The sequence below is a fragment of the Malus sylvestris genome, chromosome 12 (genome assembly GCF_916048215.2).
Source record: "Malus sylvestris chromosome 12, drMalSylv7.2, whole genome shotgun sequence".
In the NCBI taxonomy this organism is placed as follows: Eukaryota; Viridiplantae; Streptophyta; class Magnoliopsida; order Rosales; family Rosaceae; genus Malus; species Malus sylvestris.
The window spans coordinates 142,468-157,546 of NC_062271.1; the positions used below are offsets into that span (position 1 = coordinate 142,468).

At 38.2% G+C, this 15,079-nt stretch overlaps 1 protein-coding gene across 1 annotated transcript; it reads left to right on the forward strand.

The window, feature by feature from the left end:
• The first annotated feature begins 6,572 nt into the window (after positions 1-6,572).
• Positions 6,573-7,948, forward strand: LOC126591896 (syntaxin-related protein KNOLLE). Its single transcript, XM_050257605.1, has one exon. It carries the CDS (start codon positions 6,684-6,686, stop codon positions 7,635-7,637), a length of 954 nt encoding a protein of 317 aa, XP_050113562.1. The 5' UTR covers positions 6,573-6,683; the 3' UTR covers positions 7,638-7,948.
• The last annotated feature ends 7,131 nt before the right edge of the window (positions 7,949-15,079 follow it).

Here is a 15,079-nt window from a genome sequence, read left to right on the forward strand (position 1 = left end):
GCCTACAAGCACACTTTGCCAAAACCCACTCATTTTAGGAAATTTGATTTCTAAATCATCCCTAGCAAAGATCCGAATTGACTCTTTTTTCACAGTGGATTCAAGGGAATATATGTGGACTAATCCAACCAAAATGTGGACCATATAAATACTTATGGTTTTGGTTGATGAATCGACAAACTGGTCGCATGTTTGTCCACACACATTGCTGCTAAACCTCATGGCTGATTATGGGTTCACCACCCTACTTATCCCTTAAGGTCCAGGAGACTGGATAATGTTGAAGAGTTTATATCGATGGTTTTCGATAAAGTATTGCATGTATTTTGGGTTTATAATTGAACATCGAATTCCTATGTTCACCCCAAATAGTCTCACCTAGCGATCATAAAGCACAATTTAAATGATCGCTCAGATTTTGGTAAACATACCAAGTTTTTTGTTTCTGCTTAGGGCTATGCAATCCTTGTACGCAGTTATATTGGTTTACCTTAAGGCCTATTGCCACCCAATCTATATGACGTTACTGTTGGTTACTGGGTACGAACATGACGATTTTCGTATTTACGCATTTGGGTGTGCATTCAATGTGCCAAGTTGCACCGCCGCAACGTACCACCATGGGTCCTCAAAGAAGGATGTGTATCTTTTGTCGATTATGATTTTCCTTCACACTAGCTCTCTTTGAGCCCTTGGACGCAATCTATTTACCGCTTATTTACGGGTTGTCACTTTCATGAGACAATCTTCTTGACGTTGGGGGTAGATAAAAACGTCAACGTTTCTGTAGAACAGTGCGACGTGGACATTACCCATTATGTCTCATCTCGATCCCCGTACCGCACATGTATGATAAGTAAGTGCGATGAATTCTAGCTTTCAGAATGTTGCCCTAGACGCATTCCTCTGCTCTAACTAAAGTGACGAGATCATATATTAGTTGCAAACATACCTGCAAGGATAGACGTACTTAAGACGTCAAGTCAACATCCCTAGAGGGTGTGCCGCCCTTGTTGGACAGTTTAGACGCCCCTGTTGGACGGTCCGGTACACCAGCGGATAGCTAATCAATTTGTCTTAGCCTGAAGCACAACATATCACTCTGCTCGTAAGATTCATTTCCTTAGAAGAGGAAGACATGGCACAACAATGAATCTAAACTCGATTGCTGTCTCAAATCATTTCAATCTCAATAGATTAATCCGGATTTCTCCCGAGACTTAAAGTTCTTGGTCCAGTATACTAGTTTGGATCAGCTAAATGGAATTGAAATGAGATTATCATCGATGAGGTTTTCACTTATACGGTAGCTACTGACATAAATGAATAGCGACGATATCGAACTGTGTTCCGTTAATTAAGTGACAACGTAGAACTGATTGGACAACTGAAGTTACAATCCAGGTCAAATTCTTTACCAAAATGTGTATTGGACCTGCTATTCCTACACTGCCCAAGGTAACCCTGTTATGTTACAAGTGGGAAAGGAAGCGTTATGAGATGAATGAAATAGTGCAATATGATGCACACCTTATGGCGTAAGGTTTCTCTCAAACGTCCTATGATTGATAGCAACATTATGAAATGTGGTTAGTGTTTTCTCCATGGGGATATAAATATGGAGATTTACATGTAAGTTCCCAAAGAATTACTTGGACTGGTTGAAATAGTTCCAAAACCACATAACACCCTCTTACCTTGCTTGAGGCGTTCACTTACAATCCGACGGATGTGGTATACCCGTCTAAGTGATTATTTGATCAGTCAGGGATATGAATTATGCCCTTGCGTGTTAAACTATGAAGTCTTATTCCAAATTGCTAGAGTTACAGTTTATGTCGTTGACACGAATCTCACTAAGACTCCGGAAGAGCTTAAGAAAATTGCCTCGCACATGAAGATGAAATTTGAGATGAAGGATCTTGGGAAAACTCCTTTATGTCTTGACCTGAAGTTGAAGCATTGTTCTGACGGTATTTTGGTTTACCAGTCGAACTACACCCTGAATGTGTCACCTTTGAGTATACCTATAATCGTCTATACGTTATATACAAATGAGACCTTATAAGAGGTTATGAAATCCGAAATTCCATATCTGAATTCAACTTTGTGCTTCGTTGTACTTAGCTCATTGTATTTAGACAGGACATCTCATTCGCTGTTGATCTTGGTAAAGATGCAACACCGCGCCTACACACAACCATTGAATTGGTATTAAAGACGTACCCTGAAGGTATTACATTGGTAAATCTCAACGCATCTCAGCAGATCCAACCCCCTTGATCCTCGGAATGATGCTTACCTTGTTTGTTATGTTGATGCTGGTTACTTATCAAACCCGCACAAGGCAAAATCCCTAAATGGTTATGTCTTTACCGTTAGGGATATCGTAATATCTTGGAGGTTCACAATATGACCTTAGTTGCGAAATCTTTGAATCGTTCTAAGACTTACCTCACTTCACTACGCCACAAGTGAGACATGGTTAGGAGTTCTTGTTAAGCATATTCGACGTACTTGCTGTGTTTTCATTCATCGTTGAGTCCCAACGATGATCCATGAAGATTATGACACATGTATCCATTTGACCAAGACATGATACATCAACAAAGTCAATGCCAAGACATATTACGTCTACATCAGCAAAGCATTAGGAGATTGAAGTCATGCAAGCCGATCCCAGACAACCTTGCCGGCCTCTACATGACGTCACTGCCGAAGTCAACCTTCCAGAAGCTTGTTAGAGAAATTGGTATGCCTAACTATTCATATGCAATGCTTGTAGTTCTCATTTGAAAGTTATGTTAAACTCATGTGGAGTATCTAGAAGTATACTCACTTGATCTTAATGTACTCTTTTTCCCTACGATTAGGAGCATTTTTCCCACTGGATTTTTGCTACCTAACTAGGTTTTAACGAGGCACCCATCATGGGCTTATCATACCCTTGTGAGCTCTTCTACTTGTGTCCAAAAGTAGTATAATTTTGATTTAATGCAACTTCTCACTTTTCTCTTTAGTCTATAGGTTTTCTCCCACCTTGGGTTTTACCATAGCGAGGTTTTGTGAGTTTTACTTTTTATGCATTCTTCCATTGATTTGAGACTCGCATTTGCTCATTGTGCCGACAACTTCATCAACTGTACTTACATCATCACTGAAAACCTGATGCGCCATTTACTTGAGTATTTACACACTCAATGGAAAGTGTTGCAGTCCTATTAGATTAGGAATGTGATTGTGTAAATCCTAGTATATCTTAGGATATCTCTTATATTCCTATCAGGAGTAGATTACCTATTAAATGTTGTAATCCTAAAGGGTAAGGAATTAACCTTTCCTACTACTATAAATAAAGGCACAATGGGGTGAATCAAACACACTCACAATTACACATCTCTCTCTTCTTATTCTCCATTGCCGCACCTTTCTCTCTCTATGGTCTCCATAATTGTTCAGTAAATTATGCCTACAACAAAAACCTTTTTATTAAATTCACACATGACCTTCAAAATGTTAGAGACCATGAAATTAATTAATCATTAGTTCTAACTCTGTTTACTTTTCCATCTCTTTTGCTTACATGACAGGCACATAGGACCTACATTTGTTATAATTTGATGCCCTGTGAATTAAAAAATTAGGATAAATTATATTTCACTCTCCATGTTTGGTTGATTTTAAAATGGGCCACAAAATTTTAATTTTTTCAAATTGGCCCCTAAAGTTTTGTCATTATTGTTATTATTATTTTGGAAACTGTTTTGTTTTGTCATTATTTAAGTATTCATAAATCATCTACAAGTGGCCCCTTACCACATGTCCACAGTGGTGGAAATGTGTTAAATCCTTGCATGATGACGTGGGTTCAAACCCTGTTGGTGACTAATCTAACATCTAATTTAACAAAATTTATCGTTTGACAAAAAAAAAAAATTTCATAAATCATCTTTACAGAAATTAAAGAACATTTAAGATCTAATTATGATAACAAAATATGAGTAAACGTAATGTTATCAACATACTGTCAAAATGTTCAAGTCAATAATCAAATGGATAAATGATTTTGAATTTGGGTGAATATTTGTAAGAATGAAATTTAAATGAAGACATAACAAATAAACAGTTAAAGTCATGAGAATACATTGCCTATTGGCTCACACGAGTGATTCATACAAACTTATTAACTAGTTAGTGCTTGAGCACTGCTTTATTTTTTATACATTGATATATTTACATGAAGGGGCGAGAGAGAATAAATTGGTATGAAACTTGTAATTCATGAAATTTGAACTTAAGACCTCTTACTTATAAATGAGTAATATCATTAGACCATATTATTACATAGAAAAAAATAATTAAATTAATGTTACTATAGCATACAAATTAAGTGGTCCATCATAATCATATTATATACAAATAGAAACAAAGAATTGACTACTAAATATTAAGGGGAAAAAAAACCAATAATAGTAAAACTTCTCTAAAGTTATACACTTGGTACCAAACTATTCTATAATTTTTGGAAGGTTATTACTTAATAGAGGTGTTGTTAAAATTATTATTTATTGATTTATTTATCTTTAATGAATGTTGTATTTCCTCAATGGGATTCCTTGGGCATCATGTATTTTATTTCTTGCATATTTTGTACTGGTTGACATTATAATTATGTGGAGGTGTGTTTTCTTAAGATGATAATAAATATATATATATAACTACTTACAATATGGAGTTTCTTCCAATATATAACTAAAAATATTATTGTACTAAAAAAACAAAATATTATTTATTGGTTTATTTATGCTTAACAAATGTTGTATTTCTTAAATAGGATTCATTGGGCGCCAAGTATTTTATTTCTTACGTATTTTTTGTACTCATTGACAATTATAACTATGCGGAGGCATAGTTCTTTAATATGGGATAAAGAAAATTTACAACTTATTACAATAAGGAGTTTATTCAAATATTATAGAGTATTATATTAAAGAGGTTTAATGTACATGTACAAATTTTGATAAACTTGTGAACGTAAAAATCACATTATGCTCTAAAAATTTTGAGATAGGAATAGTTTTAAAAATTTTAAATACTCCGAGAATTTTGAAATGAGAAATTTTATTTAAACTCATCTAAACTCTTTCTACACCCAACTTAAATTTTAAATCTTAATTATCTATTTTACCATCTTGCATTATTACTATTAAGTACAAAATGAAATTAATAATAAAAATCAAATTTATCAATAGACCCACATACTATAATTAAACACTAGCATCACCCTTTGTTTATCCTATGTTCATTGCGACTAAAACCCTAATAGCTCTAATAGAGAAAAACAAGCTTTTCTATTGATGGATAGTGATTTTGAAGTTTTTAATCCTCCAACTAAGGTATGACTCAATTTATGGATATTTTGTTTGTCCGTATGTGCCCCAAAACACCAGTGCAAGGACTTTTGATTAGTACTGTAAAGACATAAAACTTGATTCTTGGTGCAAATAAAGATTGATCAACCTTAACCACGAACTAGCAGGTGGCATGTCTTGCACCTTTTTTATTCGAAATAGCTCCAATTTGTTTATTTGTTTATTATTAACATAGCAGCAAAACACCCAGCCCTATGTCACTTCAAAGTTTCTTAAAAAGTACATGAAAATGCTCGATTTAAAAAGGACTGAATTGGAGTTTGCATAACATTCTCTTGGCAAATTCAAGTCTATTGAATGATCTCTTGGATCTCAAGTCCATGGATGGGTTTTGGTAGCAAAAATAATAAAAAAGTAGCCATGGAAATGCTTAAATGCTAGTCCTATACGGCATATGCAATTATAGATGGGCAAAGGATGCCTCTTTGAAAAAAAAAATTCAATTATTATTTTATAAAGGGAATGGGTGTAAAGATAATTTTACATTTTGAATGGGGTTTGAGAGAGTAGTTTAGGTAATAGATTTGGGTTTAAAGAGAGATTAATATTATGTATCAACTATCAAGAACCTCCCCTTTGGTCTTTTTATTTTATTGGGTACATGAGTAGAAGAATGGCTAAGCTCACATCTACTTGTTGGCCGAGCCCAACTTCTAGAGGCATACAATTTTGGCCCAAATTCTTTCGCATCACAAAAAAGTACGGAGTTGACGGATATTTGAATTATAGCCGTTGGGGCTCCAACGGCTAGTTCCTTTTTCTTTTATTTGTTTGTGACCTGTCAACGGCTAGTTTGGCAATACAGAAGTTGTTTAAAAACTTGAACGCAGCCGTTTTGGGAATCTCATTGTGATAAAAGCAGATGATCAGCTTCCTTGTTTGTTGGATTTCCATTTGAAATTTAAGCATCTGATTCTGATATACATCGACTAGTTCTTGTTCAAATTTTTGCCTAATTCTCCTTCATATTATAAACAAGCAACTGAAGTAGTACGGGCTAGCTCATCCAACTCCGTAATTGGAAAAAAAAAAAAGGTACGCATAAATTAAATCCCTCTTCCAACTAATTCATTTCGATTTCCTAGGTCTAGAGGTAGATAGTTGAATTTACTATTTAGTGGATCAATCTGGATCTAATCCAGTTTTGTTTAATTGTACAATGAATTTTATAAATGCAGGATCTGATCTGATCTTTCCTTGGAATTTTGGAACGAACAAAGAAGAAGAAGAAATAAAAGGAAAGAAAGAAAGATGAACGACCTGATGACAAAGTCGTTCACCAACTACGTGGATCTAAAGAAAGAGGCTATGAAAGATTTGGACTTGGAAGCCGGGCATAATAACAATGTGGAGATGTCATCCTCCACCACAAATATGCACACCGACCTTGGTCTGTTCCTGGAAGAGGCCGAGAAGGTGAAGCAGGAGATGGCATCTGTTCGCGACATTCTCATGCGTCTGCAGCAAGCCAACGAGGAGAGCAAGTCCCTCCACAAGTCCGAGGCATTGCAATCCTTGCGCAGCAGAATCAATGCGGATATTACGGCAGTGCTGAAGAAAACAAAGACCATCAGATCTCAGCTAGAGGACATGGATCGTGCCAATGCCGCCAATAGGAGGCTCTCCGCCTACAAAGAAGGCACCCCGATTTACAGAACGAGGATGGCGGTGACGAGTGGCTTGCGCAAGAAGCTCAAGGAGCTTATGATGGATTTCCAGGGTCTGAGGCAGAGGATGATGAGCGAGTACAAGGAGACTGTTGGGAGACGCTACTTCACGGTGACGGGAGAGCAGGCGGATGAGGAGGTGATTGAAAAGATAATCTCGAATGGGGGTGGGAACGGGGCAGAGGAGTTTCTGGGGAAGGCAATACAAGAGCATGGGAGGGGGAAGGTGTTGGAAACGGTGGTGGAGATACAGGACAGGCACGACACGGCCAAGGACATCGAGAGGAGCCTGTTGGAGTTGCATCAGCTTTTCTTAGACATGGCAGTAATGGTGGAGGCTCAGGGGGAGCAGATGGATGATATAGAACACCATGTGATGAATGCTTCCCACTATGTCAAGGATGGAACAAAACATCTCAACACCGCCAAGGGCTACCAGAGGAGCAGCAGGAAGTGGATGTGTATTGGGTTGATAATTCTTCTGCTGCTCATTCTCGTCATCGTTATCCCCATTGCCACCAGCTTCTCTCACTCTTGAATTCAATTTGCTTTCAGTTTAGTACTACTACTAGCGTGTACTTTTGCTTCAATTGCTTAGGTTGAGGCCTTGAGGAGGAGAGGGTGGGGTGGGGAGAGGGGAGGGCCTTAACTGTTAAAATGTTTGTTCCTTTAATTTCCTGTGGAAATATGATATGATAAATAGTATTATCCCTTTCTCAATCTGTGTTCAGTTCTCTCATTCCAGTTTTCACATGCGAATAATCCAACTGACTGCCCTGCTGTTACAATTTAACTAACAGAATGTACTAACTCTTTCAACAAAGAAATTCACTTTTATCCCTTTCTCTCCGTCCCAACTCCAAAGCATACGTGTATAAACGAAACACAGAATGATATGCTTAAGTTTAACATTGGAGACACTTTCCAATCCACAGGCTTTGGGTGCGGTGGGTGGAGCACTGGCCATTAATGAGGTCATCCCACAGCACAAGCACATGCTTGGAGGCCCTTCCTTAAAAGTTGACTCGGCGCTATTGCTGAGGGGGTCATGACTTTCATCATCTCCTTTCTGTCCTTGTAATCATACTCAAGGGTCCTCGTTCCTCATTTCTCAAATCGTGGCTGCTTGCTGTGGTTACTGTCGCATTGGTTGTTACTGGTTCTGTGTATACCAGCCCTTCAATGAATCCCGCCAACATAAGTAAACTATGTCCTGTTTGTTGGAAATTTTGAGTAGAATTTCATTGTCGCACATTGCTCACCATCACAAGGTTTCCTCACTTTATAAGGCTTTGTCCCTTATAAAAGGTAATCGGAGTGATGGACTTAGAGAATAAAATTGGGCTCACACTTGGGATTGGGCTTTAGGATGTGCTAATTATAATTAATATGTGCTAATTAATTATCAAAAGATGGGCATTGGGCCTTGGGGCTCAGGTTCTAATAATTAAATACTTTAATTAATTATTTTCAGATTTAATTAATTAATTAATTAATTATTATTTTATCAATAGACTCATCCTTTCAGATGAAGTCTGAAGTGTGAAAGAATGCAGAAAACAAACACCCATCTGAGAAGATGTCTCCGAATAGATGCATCCCTTCCTCATACCTGTTGCGAACATGTTGGAAATATGCCCTGAAAGTCAATCTTTGGAAGAAACCTTTCAGGACAATGAATGGATGTATAGATGATTCTTGTACATCAAATGGCAAAGATACTAATTAGGACTATCTCAACACACGATATATGTCCTAAATAGTGAATCCATGGACAATGGATTGATGGAAGAAGTAATCTAATGATGTTAGACTACATAGACCTTCTTCACATAACCATCATGTCCAAAAGGTTCCTGGTCATAGGATTGTCGGAGGGATACTGACAATGCATAGACCGGTACATACTATGTCCGCTTCAATTGGAAGGATGGAAAGTCTCGTCCCATTCGTGTAGTGACACGAAGACAGGTATGTAGGTGCTCATTAAGGGAATGAGTTCACTGAACACAATCGAACGAGAGTACTTGCATGGAGGTCTACTCACATGTCAAGCAAGTAACTCTAATGGTTGGAATAATGTAAGTAGTCCTTTGACCTGAGGCATCATAGTTGTCTTGTGGTTAGGTACTTGATCTTTGATTATGTCAAAGTCACTCCATCCGCGGGTGTCCACGGCATAATTGGGGTTAAACCACTTAGTCATGAAGGCAAGTGAATGCGCAATAAGGAATCTCTAATCCTCGTTAAGAGAGGATGAATACTCTAAGATATGATTCGGGAATCTTTCGCCGAAGTATCGAACGTAATAAAGGAAAGCGTTCCTATACGACTCAAATGAATCATATAAGATGGAATAATCGCATTAGGGGTTTGACATAATATATCCATACCCTAGTAATGTGATTGAGAGTATTGTTTTAGAGAAGGATCGAATTACATTGTAATTCCAACTGAATAGGTTCTCCGAACAAATTCTACATTAACTTGGGTAGCCATGATATATGGTTAGATGTCACTCATGACTTGTGAGTTCTTCTAGATGATTAAATGTAGTCGTCAAAGAAGAAGGAGAATTAAAAGTAAGTTTTAATTCACTAAGTGATTGGATTAAAAATAATCAATTGGATTGGTGCCAATCACCTCACTGCCTTGCTAATTGAACCCAAAATGATTGTTCACCAATACACTCTTGTAGTGAGTAACTAATGGATGATGGAAATAATTAATTGGATTAATTAAGTGTTGTGATTAATTAGAATGTCTAAAGAAATCATAAAAGCGATAAAAGATCGTTTTGGGCTTAAAGAAAAGTTCGGGTCTAATTGGGCCCATTGGGCTTTTATTCAAGCATATGATGACTTGAAATAATGAAAGCCCAAAGCCCAAACAACACTAAAGGGGCCGGCCAAAGGAGGGAGAGAGAGTCAAATGTTGACTTGTTTCTTTTTGGTTATAAAAGGAACTTTATAGCACAAAGTTTCATTAGGGTTTTTGAAGTGTTAAAACAACAAAAGAGAAAAAGAAAATATCTCTCTCAACACTCAAAGGGCCGGCCACCAAAGGGGGGTTTAGCTAATCATCTTCTCCCCCTTTTGGTTATTCCTTCATCCTTCTCACTACTTTAGTGGGTGAGGATCTTTAGAGGTCTTCAACTTTGGAGACTTAAGGAGAACCAAGGAGCACTCATTCTAACAAAGTGGAGGAGGCAAGGAGGGAGGCTATGCTCAAGGAGTTCCAACAACAAAGGGCTTGGAGGTGGTCTATCCTTGGTCTAAAGTCTAGATCAAGAGTGATCGGATCATATTTATATATATTTTTACTTCGAATTCACTCGTCTTTTCTTAGTTAGTTCCTTATATTTTTGAGCTATTTACGTTATTTTTGTGTTTATAGGATCTGTTATGCAAATTTACCTTTTATTGTCACATGATAATACTAATGTACATTTTATAAACAAGTTATTATTACAATTTCAGAATGGTAAGAGTTCTTCCCAATAAATTTATATGCCTCATGGGACGTGAAGCTGCCGAGTCAGTCAGGAATTAATCATCTTCCCCATATGATTATCGTCGACTTTTCCCACATGTTTCCAATCATAACTTTGGCTTCACATGCTGATAATGTCATATTAACAACCCCATTGCAACCACCATCCAATTGCCAAAGCGTGCAAAGATTCCAAAGGGGAGGTAGGCTGCTTTGGCAGCCGGGAAGAAAAAGAAAATAAAATAGAAAAAGCAGCAAAAATTGAGGAGTCCACACGGTAGTGCGCAAGAAGTGGAGAAAAGAAAAATAATAAAGAATAGAGAGAAGTGGGAGGTCAGGGACACGGCATAATGGAGAAGGAAAAGGAGCTGCTTTGGCAGCTGGAGGTAGTCAGTAGAGAGAGGGACGGAAAGAAGTAGCCAAGCTGCCTTTGGCAGCTCAGAAGAAAATATAATAGACTGACGGGGAGAGCAGCACGGATTGGAGGGAGAAGCAGAGGGCAGCGTGAGGAGAGCCTTGCGGGGAGCAAAGCTGCCTTGCGGCAGCAGAAACCAAGGAGGCGCAGGAAAGCAGCGACTGACAAAGGGGGAGGGCTGCTTTGGGCAGCGTGAAAACGCGGAAAGGGGGCGAGAGGAGAAACGGAGAGGAGAGAGTCCAGAGGTAAGCTGCCATTTGGCAGCTTGAGCAGGGGGAGCACAGCGCCAGGCACGGCTGACAAGCGGGGACTGAGGGCAGAACGTGCAGCAGAAGAAAAACAAAAGGGTCGTATATTTTCTCAAACTCATGTTTAATTTCTGGTTTAATTTGAAAATAATGTGTAACTAAATTTATTTTGGTTAGAGGTTAATTCAAAGCCATGAATATATTTGTAATATGAATTGATTACCTTCAGTTGTGATTTCTGAGTTATGATTTAATTTGCTTAACTGCTTGATTGATAACTTATTTTTGTATGTCGATTAAGAATGCATACTTAATTTACATGCATGAATTTGATGCTAGAATATAAGTGAATTTCACCTAATCGTTATGAACTTATATTCACAAGTAGTGAAGGTTGCTAGTCACAATCACGTTAAGTAAATTCTTGGCAAGAGTAACATGCGTATCCCATAGTTATGAATGCCTCGTCAATGCTTATGATTTCCATTAAACTTAATGATCTTTGATATGTGTCTCTATCATGCGTATTCCATAGTTAGGGTCCTTGATAAGAATAATTTGGTTGTAATGCGTATCCCATTCAATTCAATGAATCTAGGGAAATCTGAGAATTAATTGGTCGATCTAGTTAATTTGGGGCATTGAGATTCACAATTTATTGAAAGAACAACTGAAAATCAATTTAGGTTGCATATGTGTCATGTGTGGAGAAGAACCCTCTAGCCAGTCCGTCACCTATCCTTTTATCTTAATTTCATGTTTTTATCAATTCTGTAATTTATTTAAGTTTAATTTATTTCTCGTCAAAACCAAACCCCCCCCCCATTATTAAATTATATTATTTAGTTAATTTTCATTGTTGTTAGTCTTTTAATTCAATTTCCGTCCATTTCAGTTCCTAGTGTCCAATTCGATTGTTTTCATTATTTTGAGTCATTCTAAGTGTGTTTCGAGTTATTAGAGTTTTTAGCCTAGTTTTGTGTCCTTGAGTCTTGTTTAATATTTTTAAATTAATTTAGAATAGATTAGCAATCCCTCCTAATCCCCGACCTAGAACGATACCCTACTTACATCTATACTACAATTGTCAAAAAGAGGGTTTAATTTGTGTGTGCTTATATTATTCGCATCAAATTTTGGCGCCGTTGCCGGGGATTAGCAACTTTGCTAATCCCTTTATTTTTGTTTTTGTTTATGTTTATATTGGTGTTTGTGTATTTTACTTTTGATATTTGATTTATTTTTCTTTCTTTGATTTTAGGTACAAATGGAGCAAGACATGGCACTTGCGACCATTCAAGCTCAATTGGCACAGCTCACTGCTCAATTGACTCATAATGCCGAACGGACCACAATGCCAAGTGTCCCTACACTTGATGTGCCCTATGGGCAAGGATATCAAAGTCCTCAATTTTCTGCCAATGAAGATGCTTGGGGTTATCAAGGCTATGATCAACCAAGCAACAACATGTTTTCCAACGCTTACAATTCGGCTTGGAGAGATCATTCAAATTATATGTGGGGGGAACCTCAACAATTCCAACAAGAGGGATATTGGCAGCAAGAGGAGGATTTCTATTCAAAACCTATGCAATATGCTCAATCAAACTCAGGTTCGTCAATAAATTATAATCAAATTCTTAATGAATTAAATTCTTTGGTGAAGGGCTCACAAAATCAAGCCAAGGAGGCTCAACAAGATGGATATTGGCAGCAATCTGAGGAGTTTTATTTAACGCCTATGCAGCCACCACCGCACACCCCACAACAATTCCAATCAAATTCAAGTATGTCCATGGATAGTGATCAAATTCTTCAAGTACTAACCTCTTTGACGCAGGATCAACAAAATCAAGACAAGAAGTTGGATAAATTGATGAGTCAAATGGGAGAGATTATGGAATTCATGGTACAAATTCAAGAGCAAAGTGAACTCTCCAGCTCAACTGTTGAAAATTCGAAGGAAGATTTTGAAATCCACGATGCTATCACTTTGGAAGGTGACATGAAGGATGAAGCTGTCCCAGAACCATCCAAACACAGCCCGAACATGGATGAATTGCTGCTGCAAGCAGAAGAGGAGGAGGACGACCTGGGCAGTTTAGAAGAATTCTTGCTGCAAGCTCCTCAAATCCCTATGTCATCCAACTCAGGTGAGGAAGTTCTAAATTCACTTCATTCTAACATTATTCCACCGAATGTCCTTTGTCCTTGCAGGTTTTTGATTCCAAATATCAAAGAGAGTGAAAAAGACATTGTGGAAGCTCTTCCAAAGGTGCAAAGTGATATCCCAATTCTTGGTGCACCAAAACAAGTTCCCGATGGTATTGAAACGTTCAAAGAACCTTGCACACCAAGAAAAGGGATTCAAGAGAATAAAGTGGTTGAAGCATATCAAGAGTACATCCAAGAGGCTATGCATGAGACAATCAAGCCCAAAGTAGTTGAGTTTGATGACACGGGACAAGCCACAACCATCATAGTAAACCTGGCCAAGTTCAAAGTCCCGGAAATGTTCAAAAATGTGGTGTTTGTCATTGAGTTTGTGTCGGAAAAAGAAAGTAAGCCATCTTCTCCAATTTTAATTTTAATTTATACTAACATGTTTCTGATTTTGATGATTCAGGCACCCACTCTTGAATTTAAACCATTGCCGAATCATTTCAAGTATCACCTCCCATTAAAAGATAAATTCCATGCTTTGGAGCCGAGGGGAGTTTAAAGGAAAGATTCGTCCGACTGCGGACGTTAAAGCAAGCGCTTCTTGGGAGGGAACCCAAGCATTCAACTTACACCCTTATCTTTACTGCTTTCATTTTGTTTTGTTTAGTTAGTTGTGTTATTTGGTTGATTTCTGTGAGTTTGTGTTATTTAGTTTAAGTGTGGGGGAAGGTTAACCAAAGTCTTTTTACATTGATTTACATATTTTACATTGATTTAAAAAAAAAAAAAAAACATTAAAAGTAAAAATATTTTACAATGATGTGTAAACTAATAGCTTTCATTGGTCAGGTGGTGCTTCAGTAGTCGGCGGAGCTTCAGCAGTCGGCGGGGCCACGGAAGGAGGAGGTATCGGAGGTTGATCAGTTGGAGCTTCACTACGCGGTGCCGCCCCAGAAGACGAAGGAAGATGCGGTTGGAACAAACCCACAAACCTCCGATGATCAAGTAAAATTTGACCATCAGTGTCTTGCAGCTGGTCAATTTTCCTCTTCATGTTTGTGGCATAATTGTGTGCAAGCTTGTGCAATTGTTTATTTTCATGCTTGAGTCCTCTAATTTCCTCTTTGAGACTCTGTATTTCAGCCACCAACGATTCAACGTGACGGGTTCGAGCATATAGGCGTTGGGCCATGTTGGACACCAAACCAGCACACTGCACGCTAAGAGCCAGAGACTCCTTAACCGCCAATTCATCAGACCGTCTAGCGAGCAGTCTGTTATCTCTGGGGGTGACAAGGTTCCGGGCCACCACCGCAGCTGTCATATCATTTTTCATCACCGAATCCCCCACGGTAAGGGGACCGGTAGGGGATATGAAGGATGGGCGCCATATGTTGTCTGGTGAAGGCGGAGCTGCCTTTTCACCAAGGTTTAAGTCAAAACGAAGATCGGAAGGGCCAGACATTTTTCAGAGGTGGTGAAGAAAGAAGAGAGTCGGACAGATCAAGATTAAACAAGTGCAAGAAGGGAGTGTTTACAGGAGGGAGCTCAAGTGTGTTGTGGAACAAAATTAACGCCTCTATAAAAAGAAGAAATCAAAGAGGCGCTCCTCAGAAATTGAAGAGGCGTCCTCTCGCAAATCGAAGAGTCGGGGCTCCTTTC

Excerpts from the sequence above, each read along its gene's own strand:
- LOC126591896 (XM_050257605.1), top strand. The coding sequence starts at position 6,684 with ATGAACGACCTGATGACAAAGTCGTTCACCAACTACGTGGATCTAAAG.